The sequence below is a fragment of the Diuraphis noxia genome, unplaced genomic scaffold (assembly GCF_037042655.1).
Source record: "Diuraphis noxia isolate RWA-SAM2 unplaced genomic scaffold, SU_Dnox_SAM2 contig0004, whole genome shotgun sequence".
In the NCBI taxonomy this organism is placed as follows: domain Eukaryota; kingdom Metazoa; phylum Arthropoda; class Insecta; order Hemiptera; family Aphididae; genus Diuraphis; species Diuraphis noxia.
In genome coordinates this window covers 60,151,280-60,168,590 of record NW_028301714.1, presented here as the reverse complement: position 1 = coordinate 60,168,590, position 17,311 = coordinate 60,151,280, and the positions used below count along the sequence as shown (strand labels likewise).

Here is a 17,311-nt window from a genome sequence, read left to right as displayed (position 1 = left end):
AAAATTTACTGGTCTAATGTAAACATTAAACATCTGATTATACGATACGTCGTGGGCGACGGCGGCATGACAACAATGCTGAACGGGGTCCGGATAAACTATACGTTATAATACTGTTATTATTATTATATTTTTCGACGGTGATTATTCACCACCGATATTATATGTTGTGTATCATCGTTATTATATTCCGATTTTTTCTGTTTTGAAACCCCGCCGCAACAATAATATTGTAATATCATCATGTCGGACCGCGGTGGTTCGAACGCGGTAATCGACTCAGGGCAACCGTCAGATCCGGTGGTACGACCCAAAGGTAGGTGATTGAATATTGTAATGATGTGTTACCAGAGCGACTCGGTATCATATTAGGCGTGTAATTGGTTAGGTTAGCCCCCTCCGTAAATTTTTAATTACCATTTTTAAAATATTATATATTATATAGATAGGTACTCGAAACATTGTAAGATAAATCCCCTCCCCCCCCCCCATAAAAATTAGTACTCCAGTTTGACTGTGTTTAATAAAATATTTTGCGATCTAAGAACCAACCTGCGTACAATATATATTGTCTACAATTCCTTAACTTCAATATAATAATAAAACGTAAATGCTACTCCCATTACGCTTAAAATCCTTCTAAACTACATCCTTAAGGGGCCTCTCTGCTGCCGTCTATTTAGCTCATTTTTTTTTTTTTAATTATTAAATAAGGTTTTACTGGCGTAAGTCATCTTAACTTATTGTTGATTAAATTAAATTTTTTTTTAACATTAAGACAATAGAATAATATTAGTAATAAGATATCGGAAATTTAGCTCCTAACCTATAGTTTTGGCAAAATTTAAGTAAGTTTTACATTGTTCAATTTGTATGCTGAAAAATAATTCAAACTTGACTGAAAATTATCTATAACAGATCGTACGGAACGCTTATATCATTGTGAAGTGTAATTAAAAATTTGAAAAAAAATACATTTTTTAAAATAATAATTCGAGTTAAAAACGAAAAGTGTTTCGTACGAGCTATGGACATTGTTCTGTTAAATTCAAATATTTTTCAAAATCAAAATCAGACAACGTTAATTAACTTTAGGTTTATTAAAACAATAAGTTGTATATAATAAAATTCGAATAGTGAATTTTATATTGTTATTGAATTATTGACACGTGCATGTGTACGAGAGTGTTACCCTCATCAAATTTCACTCAAACTAATAATTATTAACAGATTTACACAGGGCCGTGTTAAGGGGGGGGGGGGGGGGTATTTGCCTCAGGGCGCCACAGCTTGATAAAATCAAGGGACGCCTCGAGCTTTATAAACCACTGTTGGTGACTCCTCAACTTATATTAATGCCTCTGGGGGCCAAAAGTTTAACACGGCCCTGGATTTACAACTAACACATATAAAAATAGATCCCAGACCGTCTAAGACGAGGTTAAAAAGTGCCTACACGTTGTCCCTTAAATAATAGGTGTAACGAGACCCCCTAACCATAGTCTAGTATAATATAAGGCAGTAGCTTGGCCTAATACTGATTAAATAAAATTTAAAATTTAAATTTAAAACTTATTTTATAGTTAAAATTTGTTCACATTTATCATTAGGTGTATCCGTGTATCCTAATAAGATTGTCAATAGTTTAGCTGTGATTTTTTTAATCAAGTTTAATTTTGCACAATGGATAATTGCTACATTCTGTTATGTAATTTCTTGTTTTAGACTTTTTAGTTAAGATGTTTAAATGATTATTAATTATTTATGTGAGCAATTTAATAGTAAAAAAAAAAAATATGTACTCGTATCATTATACATACATAAACATAATATTTAAGTGACCAAATCATTTTAGATTTGTACAAATTGAACGTACGATATAGAATTATAATTTATTTAAAACCTACTAAATTTAGTGGTAATTACGCCAAAATGAGAATTACAGGAATTAAGAACATTTGTGAATATGAAAGGTACGTCAAATTGCTAATAATGATACATATTATGTACAATAAAACATTATCAGAAAATTCGAGGTAATAATAACCAGACTGAGAATAGGACACACAAAAATCTGCCACAGTTTTCTAATGTCCAAGGAAGAGCCTCCAATATGCACAACCTGCTTACCTGCGGTGTTCAAGTAACCATTAAACACATCCTCACCGATTGCCGAACATATTTTAGTACAAGCTTCAACCTGCCCGAATCATCACTTTCAGAAATATTAAACAACAATCCTCAATCCATTACCAACATCATACAATTCATCGCAGCCGCAAATCTTCTGACCAAAATTCAGTATAATTTAGATATAGATATAATTCATGTAATTTTTTTACATATATTTCTCACTTTAAACCCAATGGCCCATGTTGCCGAGGGTATTATTAATAAAAAACATTATCCTCACGATTTCTTATTTTAATTTTATTTCGTATTATAATATTATTTAAATATCAAAGCGTAACTATAAACTTACATAGAAAATGAAACTTGAAGGTTATATATGAATATAATTTAATCATCGCATTATTAACGATTATTATTATTAATTTACATTATATTGTATATTATATATTATTTTACCTAATGTACATTTGGTTTACACTTATAACATTTCATATTCAAAATTAAATTGTATTTTATTCATACGTCAGCCAAATAAGCTGGTGAAAAATATGTATCACGTTTGTTACTTTCGGTATGTACGAATGTAATTTCGAAATAAATATTACAACAAACTTCCCAAAGTAATTTAATGATCATAAATTTCTAAACAAGAACTCATGTATATTATATTTTTACGACTTCGCGTTGATACAATTCATTCTAATTTACGGCTGTAACTCAATAATCATAATGTATTATTACTGTTCTGATATAATTTAATTTTTTTTTTTAATGGCTGCCTAGTATTCCTACCCGTTATTCATTATAAATTGTTAGTAGATCAAAGTTACTAAAATTAGTAACTTACTGTAACTTTTATAATTTACCTACTTATTTGATCATTAATTTATAAATATTATATATACCTATAACGGGTTACATTTTCATCGACCACACAAAATTACTCATTTAAATAATACGTATAAACATACATGCATAATAACTCAGTTACATTTAAGATTAAAATAAAATAAGAGTAACTTTTAGACGCACTCTAGATGAGTAATAAATATTTCATACACATTTTAAGCGAATACAATTTTATATAATATATACATATTATATATACTTTTTTTACCTATAAAACAAAAATATTATCGAACCTTATGTCTCAGAGAACCTAAATTTGACTGCAATTAAATTATTTAAAAACTTTGATAAATTATGTATAAATTAATATCATTATTGTATTATAGTATTGTATTGTGTACAAACTATTATCTATTTCGAAATTTGACAATACTGGCTTGAAATCATTTATCATTCTTTATTAGATTATATTTTTTAGTTATTTATTTGTTTTATGTATTTTAGATTAATATTTTTCCGTTTGTTTAACAATAATACATACGTATTATTACATAGGTGCTCATAAAGCCATAGTAGACTTTACGTTCTATTATGCTCTCAAAGAGGTAACAAACAGAGTATTATATAGCACTCATCTGCGTCCCGCACATTAATGTCATTTTTGATTTATGACCTACGAATGACTTCGATTTATCTTTAATTTACTTTTGGTGTTAAAGATTACACGTTTTAATGGTAAAACTTGGCTTTTTAATTTTACGACGTTCAAATGTTTATCTGCACTACAGCACTTCTAATATATTATTCAACGATAAGAATAAACTTATTTAAATAATACAAATATACAGTATACAGAAGTTACTTTGTCTGTTTGCACATTGTTTTGTTTAGTGCCACCAATTCTACAACGTGTTGTAAATTCTTCATTATAGAGTAAATATTATATATCATATAAATAACGCGCACATCGGAGTTTCAGTAAAAAAGTATTGATCCGGTAAACGCTCATTTATCGTGCCCTAAATTATTAACTTGTTACAAAGTTCTGAATATTATCGGTTTGTAATATATGCGTGTAGGTAATCGTATTTAAATTAAAATAAGACATTTAAATATTTAAATATGTTTTTTTAAATGATCGACGATCGTGCGCGGTGTGTGTGTGTCGATTAATTCCACTTATTGATGTTTATTCTCCTCGATTCAGAATAATTGATCCATATTCTATTGAACATAATAACTTAGTTACTCACGTAAAAGACATAAAAGTAATAATAATAATAATTTACACAAAAAATTAAAAACATTTAATCATCCACTTTGGCCATAGGCATTAATGATAAAAAAACATATTAATTTCCATACTGTCACGTGATCTGCAGCCATCAATTATTTACCACTGTGTGGCTTTTTTCATACCATATACGTGGTACATGTACCCCAGTTTTTAACCTCTACCCTTTAGGAAATAAAAAGGTATATCCACTGTAAATGTTCGTCAACCGGGGTTTCTCAGTTGTAAGCAAGTATTTGTGGTATAATATCAGCAATATATATATACGGACCACATTGGGTGATTATTTTATAGATGAATATTCATTATTTATAATTATGTTATGAAGTGCCTATAACTTTTTATGAAAATATCTTTTTTAATGCTTGTCCAAATTTTTTTTTTATTTATCAAAGTACTCTTTAATATTTTGTTTCAAAATTCGAAATTAAAAGGCGGTATATGTTGTAAATCAAACAAGTTATGAAAATAATATACTTTCCGTTTTAAAAATAAACTTATTGAAAGCAAGTTCAAATTTCAAAAAATCAATGATATCTCATAAGATACAAATTTGTAAAATCGCAAGGAAATAATAAGTATTATAGACTGCTAATAAAAAAAAATATTATAATATTATAAATAATTAGTAAACTGTTGAAACAAAAAAATTATACAAATAACTCAAAGATGTTTAAAAAAAAATGCTACTCAAATTTAAACTTGGAAAGGGACGAAATTACAAAAAAAAAGGTTAAGAATTACCTAGTGTAATAGTAACCAATAATTTAATTCAGCGAAAAAATACTAATCAAATTCGGTCATACATTCAAAATTTATATCGTGCTTCCTTCATCATCGAACTCACTATAATCTATGTACAATAGTTGAATAGTATATGTATTGTATATAAATAGAATATCAAAATAATTAGATGTTACCACTCACCACAATAAGCTTGCACCGCTCTCTGTATATCTAGAGAAGTAAACTCTCCAATTTGCTATTGGCTTTTGAGGTGATTCTAATTTAAATACCGCGTTGTGGATCGTGCAAACAATTTATTATAATTGAATTGAATTAAACAGATGGACGAAGAGCTTCTCGGTGGAATTCCACCTGCATGTAATTCTGTACGTTATTAATTATTATAGATTATAATACATGCAGGGCGTTTCATTAAGAATGAAATGATTTTCAACGACTCTACCAAAAAACGTTATACAGAAAGAGTAAATATATTTCAACAATCTTTATTAAATTTCTACAAATTATCAACGTGACCACCAACCGTACTACGAACAGATATGGAGGCGATATTCGAACTCCCCCACATTAGTGGGAAGTTTGCACCTTCTTAAATCGCCACTAACCACAACGCTACTGATGGGTCGTGAAGATAACTCGCAGCACCAGATCTCGCACCAGTGGCTTATTTGAGGGGAGGTAATGAGGGAAATCGCTTATCATGACTTGAATAATTATTGTTTTTATATAGGTATATGTTACTAGGTACCTACCTTAAATGGTAAAATGAATAGGGTAGAATTTAAACTTATAGTTTTAGTGTCACCCTCTCTCCCATACAACTAAGTCAAATTCGCCGCTACCATGCACACCATGCGACCTCTTTCTGTAGGACTATGTGAAAATATATATATATATCATATAATTTTTGTTCCGTCGATGCTCTATTTTCTTTGAAACGCCTTGTATTGTCAGACGAGCGTCCTTAGCCAGCAATACCGTATCATCGATATCATACAAACCGACATAATAGTTTGGTTTCGTATGTTATGCATACAATTATATTTTAATATGACAATACTATCTTCTATCAAACTTATACACGCATTTCAATTACACCATGTTCGGGTTGTGAAAATAATTTATTATATTTCGATGGTTCTCACACGCATTTCTCGGTTTGCAGTCATATGGAAGACCCGCCAGATTGCTCTGGACAAAAACGATCGTGAACTGTACGTCAAGCTAACAATCCAGGAACTGGCCATTTACGCTGTGTTTTTCGTGATATTCTTCGCCTGTAAGCGCAATCGAGAGCAGCTGCGACCAGCATATTATTATCAATATATAAAAACACTGTACTTACCTCGCCCGATGACGGCTGTACATATACAATGTGTAATAGAAAAACCTGACAAATGAAATAACATATTTTGTTGTAATAAATATTTATCCATATAATTTTCATAATACGTTTGACGATATAGTATCAATTTTTATTTTTGTTTGTCAGGTCTTCCTGTTATACCTATCCTGTAGATCAGCTATCCAGTATCCACACTACGCATGCGGCCCGCACCAAAATTAAATTGTACATTCTAAAATCCAAAATCCAAATTTCAAGAAAAACATTTGTGTCATTCATGAACTTTTCCTATAATACCCTTTCTTAACGAAATATCCTGTCTTATTGTTTTATTATAGTTTATTTTATTTTTTACTATTCTTCACTAAATTCGGTGAACAGTGTAAATTTTTATATCTTAAATTATTATCACTAAAAATGTAATCATGAAGGCGGCCATGAAAAGCATACTATTATTGAATAGTTTTACAATCAAGCCAACCAAACATTCTTATGCATCTCTCCAATATTTTATATATATTGTAAAAATTAAAACAATTGTGACAAAAAAAAATAAATGTAATTGGTCTGCAAGAAATTAATAATTATACTTGTCCCTTTCTAAAACCCTAATGAGGTAATTAAATGTATTTAAAAAAGTTTATTTGAAAACAGTAATCCCCCTCCCGTGTTCGAGCATCAGATACGCCACTGCGCGTGTATCACATTATAATAATATATTGTGATCATTATTGTTATTAACGATAATATATACGTATAACGATTCAGCATGTACTCGTTTGTACTCGTATGACACGTTCGTAATCAACAGAGAAATATCCTCACTGTTCTTGGAATCGAGTTTCTCGGCGCACTCGGACGACGATTACGACATATCCTTAAAATTCGGCGACATCATCACCATGACGCACTTCTGGCAGGTATAGTATTACCTGTAAAATAAAATCCTTTCATACCCGATCAAAAGTTCGATTTCACATAGTGTTATGCCCCATGAATTCAGGCGTGGATTTAGACTGAGATTATGGATGCTCACCACTGCTCAGTCCCCCTCTGTCGTCTAAGCCATCAATAAAATTAATTTATATCAAAAATTACGTAGACTAAATAAGAAAGATATAACCAAATTTCACACAACAAAACTTCTGTTTAAATTTTCAGGATCCACACTTGTCCCATATAATATTATTTGTATTACACTCGTGCGGTATATATCTAAACTCTTTCCAACGAGAGAACCTAACCCGTGGGGTGGGGGGGGGGTGCACAGAACGCAGAAGAACCAATTTTAGTCGCTGCTTGGTTGTGTTCTCTCGTTGACACAGAGCATAGCCGTATAGACATACATTTAATAATTCAAAGTTTGGTTTTTGTACAGTACTTTCACAGTGTATTGTGTGACAAACTGTACGAAATTCCCACGGTGGTGGACAAGGACGACAGTACCAAATTACTGTCCGAAAACAAATTTCTGTTCAGACCCAGAGTGAGACAGGTATTATTCAATGTTTAATGAGTATATTATAACCCACTAAAAACAAAATTTTAATCCAAAAACGAAATTTCTTTTTTCAATATAATATAATATACACCTACACTATGTTTAGTTGTTTTCGTTGTCATATAACCGCTGCACGTCATACTACAATAATTCGACTATCATAATACAGTGATAGTAATACGGCGTGGTGATACATCTACCCGTACACCATAATAATATCATTTAATATTATGAAACAATAATTTATCATGACGTGCGCATTGCAGCGGTGTGATCGTGTGTCGTATTTTTCTCGACGACGAGACTATGTTTCCAGGGGGAGAAAAATAAATAAATAAAAGCGACTACAACAATTAAATGATAATAATATAATCTAATATGGTATTACGCGTGGGCCCTCGAGTAGTGGAGGTTACCTATATATTCTTTCTCTCTATATATATATTATAAATCATAAGCCCATCGGGATTTATAGAAGCGCGTCGGTGCATATACAGAAGATTATATTATGTAGGTACACTAAGTGAGCTCTACGTGAGATTTCCGTCGTATAAAATACACGACTGCTCTCTTCTCCCTCAAGTCATATGACCGTATACTATCGACGACACGCGGTTATAGTGTGTTTGCTTTTCTTTTTTTTTTTTTTTTGTACACACGGGGCTTCTCCGCAATATCAATTTATATATAAGTTATATAACTACGTCGCGGACACCTCCACAACACTATTGAGCTGTTATTACTCAACTCGCGCCCAGGACTTCAGCGGAGACAGTTTAAACGATAAACGCGAGATGCACAATCGACGTGATTAATTTATTTCTAAAACAAAAACAAAAAAAGTTAAAAAAAATTCGAAACGTAATCGAATACTGCAACAGGTATCGAACTTATTGGTACAACGCGAATGGACGGAAATTGAACCCAATTAACACATACACAGTTGTTCGAGTTGTTGTATTTTTATAAATTATTATTATTTATTACCAACAGGTCAGAGTCGAAGAAGGACACTGTGAAATCAGAAACCAATTCAAAGGATTATTCCAAGACTGCTATGTCCCATACGATATTAAATATGAAGACAAAGCAAGTTTTGGACCGCAAAAAGGAACGCCGTAAGTCATCTTAGTATGATCTTAGTATTATATTATATGCTAAACTTATATAACCACTGATTTTTCGATATTGTGACAAATGAATGTGACAAATTTCGGGAATAGTTATGCTCAAATTTCATGGCAATAAGTTTACTTTCTTGAGTACTTATTAGTTTTTAGTCTTTAAGTTTTCTTGTATTCTAATAATAAGTTTAAGAGAGAGACTTTTATAAGAGAATAAGTTTTTTTTAAACATTTTAAATAGCTTTTTCGCTTAGTAACAAAAAAAAAACTGAATTAATGTACCTAATACAGTTTTGAAAAATAAAAATCGAAGAATTTTCCCGCATAAGTTCTTAGTTGGCAAGTTTTTATCCGCATAACAGACGCGACTCGCCGAGCACGTCTCGATATTATTTATAGAACAACTTAATTATAAAACATAAATAGAAACCTGCCTACTTAAGGAATCTGCTCGCGTGTCTTTTTAAGGGGAAATATTTAGGCAATATGCGATTTCGTTACCACTGACCATTTGTGTGTTATTTAGTCGTTAATATTATGTGATTAGTGAGAGCATGTGTAATGTGAGTACTGGACTATCTGCATGTGCACACACATGACAACAGCACTATTGCGCAAAAAAAACCCAATTTTTTGCTCAAAACACGCTTTTCAAGTAAAATTCTCACACATCGAAGAGCAACCTGATTTGATTCTGTTTTTATTTTCGTAAGAAAGAGGACCATTTTCTACAGAGTGATTTGAACAAAAACAAAAAAAGCTTGCGAAAATTGGTCAAAATCATTTTTCCATAAAGTTATGGTTTTAAAAAAATTGAATTTTGAATATCCAAATCCAGCGGCGCCCTGTAAGAAGTATTTCTCATTATCGAAATCCATTATACGTTATAGGTGGCGTGAATGAGTTTTGCCTGTAATGCTTGTTTTTGAGCTAAAAAATTATTCACCAGCAGGCTCCTTAATACGAGAGACTATATACATTATTTTTAATCGTGACTTGACCGGCATTCCGTTTCCGTGTGTACCTATGTATAGGTGGAAGTACTCTGACAGCTCTAAGACCCAGGGCGTGTTCTTCAGAGGTGAAATCGCGACCTACGGACCTGGTGGATTTTATTTCGATTTTCCAAAGGATAAAATGCACGCAAAAACGATGATCGAGAACCTCAAACACGACACGTGGCTGAACCGCGCTACCAGAGCCGTTTTTGTGGATTTCGCCGTTTACAACTGCAACATAAACGTGGTTTGTGCTGTCAAGTGAGGGCCTATTTCTTCTTTGATTTCATTACCACCCACCTATATACGCGTAATAGAACAGAACAAAACGCGACAGCGATTATACTTTACTGCAACAGCAGTGTATATTATCATTGAACGTACGTCAGCTATATTCGACCTTCAGTCCACCGAGTTTTTTCATGCCTCCCATTTTCCCTGCAATTGCCTGGGCATAAAAAATGATGTAAGTCCCCTGCAAACATATCATTTTCAAGGGGTAATGCTTAGACAATTTTTTTGTTCCACGCGGTCACCGCTCTTCTTTGCGCGTGTAGTAAATTAATTCATTAGTGTGTGCTTATCCACCCCGCCAGCAGTGACGTAGTCTGCAGTGATGGGTTTTAGGTGTTTAACCCCCCCTCCCTCCACCAGCAATTAAGATAAATAAATACATTTAAAATAGTTTAACTTATACTTAACCCCCGCCCACCCCGTTCATAATAATAGTTATACGCCAATGCCCTCATCTACACAAACTCATGCACATGTCATTTAGTCATTACTCATTAGATAAAAATATTTAACACCAATCAATTGACATGAACTAGCTGTACGCCTGACAAAAATTAAGTAGGTACTTCCCCAAAGGTTCGATTTAAATAATGTTTGATTGCATTCGCAAGATTACTTTGCCATCGGTCAGAGCGCATTTTCAATTTTATCGAATTCTTAACATAAACAAATATTTAAAATTTTATTAATTATTCAATTTTTTTTTATACATATATATAAATTATAAATACATTAAATGTTTACTCCAACGATGCAAAGTATAAACATATTTACCAAGTCAAAAATCTTAAAGTTTTTAATTCAAACTACCAGAAGTACCCAAATTTTTAGAATCCACCGCCCCCCTCTATAGACATCTCAATCACTACCAAAATGTTTGTCCAAGCCCCACGTAATGTATAATACCAAATAATAATTGTACTATATGAACTAAAAAATAATTATATAAAGGTTGAGCGTGGCTGCAGTGCACGGCTGTCGACGCATTAATGACTCGCTGCACAATAATCCGCAAACGTCCAAACGTCATTAAATCTGACATTGTTGTTGTTCCGTTAAAACCGATAAGAGTATAGTTATTCGGCTGTCGTCGGCTTAATTCGAACGTTGTGCCCACAGGTTAGTGTTCGAATTTCCGGCATCCGGCGGTGTCGTCTCGTCGGCTACGTTTCGGTCCGTCAAGCTGTACAGGTACTCTGTGGCCGACTCGTTGTCTACGTTGATCGGCATGCTCGCCGTCGTCGGGTTCGTCGTTTATTTCACGGTGGAAGAAATATTCGAAATAGTGTACTTCCGGAAGGACTACGTCACTGTGTTCTGGAACTACGTCGATTTCGGTATCGTGGCAGTAAGTCATCATGGTTTTTTTTTTCAACAATTTATTGTCCGGAGAATCGGTGGTGAACAGTTATTTTAGCCAAAACATACCAATTTTTTTACGTCATACTGATCGACCTAGTGATAATGCGAAAACACTTTTTAAAACTGATTTGAATTCTTTATTATTAAGTCTACTTGAAATCAATCAATTCACTTCCCCCTCACCCCCCCCCCCACACACACACACACAAAAGCATTAATTTAGTTTGAGTATTTTGAAATTTCGGAATTTTTAAACGTTAATTATTCGGAATTTAAATCAGAAACGTGAACTGGCTGATTTCAAAAATACACACTCCAGTACTCAACCAATAACGTACATTGCAGGGATTAAAAAAAAAGTTGGAATCGTTGGATTAATAAATTTAGACATCAAACCATCTCCGAAGAAGATGATCACTAATACAACGAATTCAGATTAATTTTCTTAAATATTATCGCATACACACACACACACACACATCACATACTATGCACGAATTTACATTACCCGGATGCATGAAAATTGCCTATCTCTAACTCCTTAAAAACTGTTCACCACCGAACCACTTAAAAAATGCAATCTTTACGCCGCCGCAGTTGGCGTGGTGGGCCATCGGCGTGGCGTTGATGGTCGTATTCAAGGAGAAGCCATCGTCGGGTGGTAATCCATGGAAAGCAATCACGAAAACCGTGACGAACCGCAAGGGTGTGGAGCTCTTGGTAGCAAGACACGAGACCCTTGTCCAGCTGACGGCCTACTTGTTCTTCCTGGTGTGCATCAAGGTCATCAAGTACACCGACCTAAACAGATCGATGACCACCGTGTACTTGAGCGTAGGCAGGGTAAACAAGAGATTGTATTACAAATTATCGAATTATTACATCGATTGCAACCCGCAGGCGTAGACTGGTAAAAAAAGGGCTCGGAATTTTAAAGGGCAAATTTAAAATAATATATGTCGATTAATTGTAAAATATTGAAATATTTCGTTTTTTTTTTTTAAAATATTGAAAAAAACGTAAATAGGTACCCAAGTTACAACAAACATTAACAACAAATCAGATCAAATATGTTTTAGCTATAGCATCCTAACCAGTCCACGCCTAATAACCCGGCCTTCGATATTATAGATTATATTCAGTTGTGGTACATAATATTTTCACTTATTTATGGCAATAATATAATAAATTATTTTTTGTCACTGCAGTGCTTCAAAATCGTCTCGGGATACCTGGTTATAATGATTTTTGTCGTGAGTGCGTTCGCGGCGCTTGGTTATTTTGCATTCGGCGCACAGGTAATTTCGATCACACAATATACAATTAATATCAGTCGAAATATTATTATTTGCTGTAGGTAGTGAGTTTGGTCGCAGTAAGCGAGTTGATGCCCGAGACTTGCTTTACGTTGATTAGTTGATTCCAGAATGATTATTAGGTATGTACGAGTTGATCCCCAAGGCCATTAGATATGTTTTTCAATATTTAGTCAAATATTGAGAAAAATATTTAATGACTCTTGATGACCATGGAATCAACTCAACGGTATCGGCGCAGGTAAACAGGAAACCGGAAATCAACTCGTACGCATCCCAAATACATACCAAGTTTAAATTGGAAAACGTGTACATCCATTTTGAACCTCAATGGCTCAATAATCCACATTGTGCCCATTGTGGTATACATATTATTCACATGAAACAAAATATTTATCCCCAAATGCATACTCGCATAATGTGCACCAAATACTGCAATGTATTCAATTATATTTTTTTACATCTCGTTAACCATACCCAGAGTTGGGCAAAATTTTATCTAGATAATTATTCGAATAAATATATTCAAATAAAAAATTATCCGAATAACTTTTCATCTAAATAATTTTTTTTTTTATTTATTGATCTAAAAAACATCGGCTTCTATGGCCATTAGTTGGACATTAGCTTAAATTAGTTTACAAGGGTGGTTAACTTATGTTATGGTATGGCTTAAATTAGGTTATATAGGTGAATTTCTTTTATAAATTGTAGGATGTTCATGATTGATTGGGGGTCCGGTGCAAGCGCTTCTCCGATTTGTTGTGATATATGTGGTGTTTTTTCTTCGTATAATCGTATTTTTAAAAATTCGGTGATGATATGTTTGACTGTGAAGTCCACTCCACACATTTCACATATGGCAGGGTCGTTTTTTTCCATGAGATGTCTGTGTGCTAAATAATTTAAAAACAATATTATTCGAATAATTTTCACAACGATTTATTCGAATAAATATTATTCGATTAATTTTCGTTTACTCAATTGATTAAACTTTGGTTGGGTAATTTTAAACATGCAAATTTCCCATATAATATCTAAATGTCTAATTTATTTGTACATTTTTGTATAGAGCTCAATATTAGTATAGAATAATTGTATTCTAAGAATATGTATAGAATAATTTTTTATTCAAATAAATCGTTGTGAATGTTATTCGAATACATTTTTATTCGAATAATTCTCTTTTAAAATTATTCGAATAATAATTTTATCTAAATAAAAAAATATTCGAATAATGCCCTACTATGACCATACCTATATGAATTCCCGTGTATGATATGATTGTTCTGGAACAACTATATGAAAGATGATGAACATAAGAATATATTCTTATAAAAATTATAACTTTTAATAAATATGATTAAAATCTAATAATATACATAATATACATGATAAACAATTCAAATATTTAGATAATATGTTTAAGACGATGTATGATGATTATTATACCATTGAGTATATGACCATTGACCAATATTTCCCAGAGGGTGTATCGTGAAATTTGAAAGGTGTGCCGCGACAACTTGAACTTTTTTTTAATAAAAATTATTTATTTATTTTATTTAGATAATATTTATTCAAAGCTACTATTTTATACATCTGTACCACTGATATAGACTATAGATAATAATCATATACGAATTTTTTTACGAATCAACTATGATATAAGCGAAAAAGATATCTTTGAAGAAAAAAAAGTATCAACAACTTTGTCTCACCCCCTTCGGCGTACTTTCGTTACATTTCGTTATTCGTAAAAACAAAGGACATCGCTATTCGAATGACGTCGAACCTACTTGTAAATGCATATTACCTCCGCAAATGCACATTATATAATACATATTATGCATGTATATATATACTATTATGATAATTGAACGCAATGCGACCGTCATTTATTTGGTCGTTTTCCTCTAACACGCTTTCACCCACTCAAAACTAGGTAAAAGAATTCTCGACCATCTACGATTCCGTTCTCTCGTCGCTCAGAATACTGATGAGGGACTTCGACTACAATACGCTTCAAGACGCTGACGCTTGGTTCACTACGTTTTTCTTCGTATTTTTCACGTGCGTGATGATATTCGTTCTCCTGGTAATTATATTATGATGTATAATTATATTGTGTATTTTTTAAACCTATTTTCAAAGGCCAGGGAGATCATAACCTAACCCGCAGCGAGTCCGCGGGTTATTTGTACATGTATATATACTTGTAAAAGACTTTCGGCTAGGATCAAAATGCTTTTTTGTGCTTCACTTGTGCACCCCAATTTAGGATATGGGGCCGGAGTCTGCAGGGACCATTGTACTGCAACAGGTGGCGGCGCCAAGAGCGGGCACGAGCAGGCCATTGCCCTCCCGAAAATCTCTGACTCGTCCACTGGCCCACCCTGGAACTTTTTGAAATTTTTTTTATTTATTGTATTTTTATAAACCGCGCTCTTTTTCAAGACGATGCTAGTGGCGATCGTGTTTCACGCTTATTTCGACGTGGACGTCGAACAGTTGTTGGGCGACCGACAACCGTACGTGAGCGACAAGGTGTCGGCTTTTGTGGACAACGTGCTCGCCAAAATGGGTTTCGAAAAATGGGCGGTGCGCCGTCGAACCGACCGGCTGAACAATGAACTGGATCGTCGAGTTACCTATCAGGACGTTTATAAGATACTGAAACGGTACGTAGTATACCGATATAATGTAATATTGTGTAATTAGGATTAAGGCATCATATATGTCATCAGAATGGACGTAAGTCGGTAAGTCTAAGAAATAAGATGATGGGCGAAGTGGGCATTTGTGCAAGTCCTCGCCGCTTCCACCCACTCACAACCAAACATAATAAGGAGGGGCATATTCGCGATATTAGCTAATCTCGCAAACCCTACAACAGGATGAAACCGGACCCTTTACAGCTACTTCGTGTCGTGCGTGGACGTGGTAACCATATGGTTACAACGGGTGACCATAATGATTTAAAATTAGAGTTGTAGTCAATTCTCTCTCGGTATATAGGCAGCACTCGAAGTTGCAATTCGGTTGTTACACGATGCCAAAAAAGTAGCGTACGAACAATCGAAATGCGCATCGACGCACCCAAACATAGCTGTGAATCTGGCTTTTAACTATAATACATTCTATGCTCAACTACTAGCTATACCACAGCGGTATACCTGTGTGTGACGACGGGAACCTAATCTAACCACGATTTCGTTAATGTTTCGTCCTCGTCCCGCAGCTGCCGTTTTACGGACTCGGAAGTGGAAAACATCCTTAACAAATATGGAATCGAACCGCAGAAGATGGTCCACGAAGACGAAGCTAAGCAGATGTTCCGGGACGTGCTGCAAAACGCACCAGAATCGAGTATGCGTTTTATTATTATTATTTTATTATTTTATTTTTTTATAGTCTGTGATTATTTCACAACTGCAGTCTTATCATCAGTTATTATGCCTATATTGACTACTGCAGATAATAGTCATGCGCGTTTGACGTTAACGTTGTTCGGACGATCCCCCGTCTAAATTGGAATTAAATAATATGTATTTATAAATTGAAATTTATATTCTTGAACGAAGGCGTAATCACCACACTCCGTTGTGCAAAAATTTTCAAAGACTCATCAACTCCGAGAATCTTTTATTTGAAAATTAGTTAATGCCGTATGTATGCTTGATCATTTTTTTCCCCAGACGAAGTCGAGATAGGTATTACAGCCAATATTCAATAAAATTAAAAACGGTTGTTCATTAATATTATAATATGTATATATATTGTAAAAATTAAACTTAGGTATACCTAAAAAAATATTTATTTACTACTTTTTAGGTAATAAAGATGACGAGGACACTTCCAATGCATCAGATATCAATTGGCAAGTATACAGTATCGAGATTATTATTTCCAAACTGATTTATAAATAAAATGAGTTTTCAGGTTGATTAAGAGAGTAGACCTACTTGAAAATGTATTGGAAGACGTTCATAACAAATGCGATATCGTCATAGCACGTCTCGATGCGATACGAGTTCAATTACCACCGAATTACGCAGAACAAAACCTGCAGAATAACCCTACTTCTTGATTGCATAATTATTATGAACATTTTTTTACAATTGACCCGTAGCATAACTGTTTTTTTATAAGCTTATACGATTGTGACGACAAAAACATCTAAAAAAAATACCCGTACAAAATACATCAATAACTCTGTATTCGAGCAGTTCAGGGCCTGTAAACGTGTAAGTTATGTTGATGGAATTACACTCAATTGCCCTGCGGCCTTGACTCGGTCACAGATAGTCGATAGATCAATATTATCACTACACAAAAAGCAAATCAC

General features: G+C 33.5%; 2 protein-coding genes across 4 annotated transcripts; both read left to right on the top strand.

Annotated features, from left to right (window-relative positions):
• Nucleotides 1–243: 243 nt before the first annotated feature.
• Nucleotides 244–8,991, top strand: LOC149056266 (polycystin-2-like). The gene is made up of 5 exons (XM_089227048.1): nucleotides 244–316; nucleotides 6,189–6,302; nucleotides 7,137–7,288; nucleotides 7,747–7,863; nucleotides 8,863–8,991. The coding sequence occupies exons 1-5, from the start codon at nucleotides 244–246 to the stop codon at nucleotides 8,989–8,991; spliced, it is 585 nt and encodes a 194-aa protein (XP_089083174.1).
• On the top strand, nucleotides 8,604–17,263 carry LOC107172297 (polycystin-2-like). 3 transcript variants are annotated; one of them, XM_089225352.1, is made up of 11 exons: nucleotides 8,604–8,750; nucleotides 8,863–8,987; nucleotides 10,028–10,252; nucleotides 11,405–11,633; nucleotides 12,245–12,490; nucleotides 12,856–12,945; nucleotides 14,909–15,061; nucleotides 15,421–15,644; nucleotides 16,205–16,332; nucleotides 16,798–16,843; nucleotides 16,906–17,263. In XM_089225352.1, the coding sequence occupies exons 3-11, from the start codon at nucleotides 10,131–10,133 to the stop codon at nucleotides 17,051–17,053; spliced, it is 1,386 nt and encodes a 461-aa protein (XP_089081478.1). In that variant the 5' UTR covers nucleotides 8,604–8,750; nucleotides 8,863–8,987; nucleotides 10,028–10,130; the 3' UTR covers nucleotides 17,054–17,263. The 3 variants fall into 3 exon arrangements, with proteins under 3 accessions (XP_089081478.1, XP_089081479.1, XP_089081480.1); XM_089225353.1 differs by lacking the exon at nucleotides 10,028–10,252; XM_089225354.1 differs by lacking the exons at nucleotides 8,604–8,750; nucleotides 10,028–10,252 and having other exon boundaries at nucleotides 8,846–8,987.
• Nucleotides 17,264–17,311: the final 48 nt, after the last annotated feature.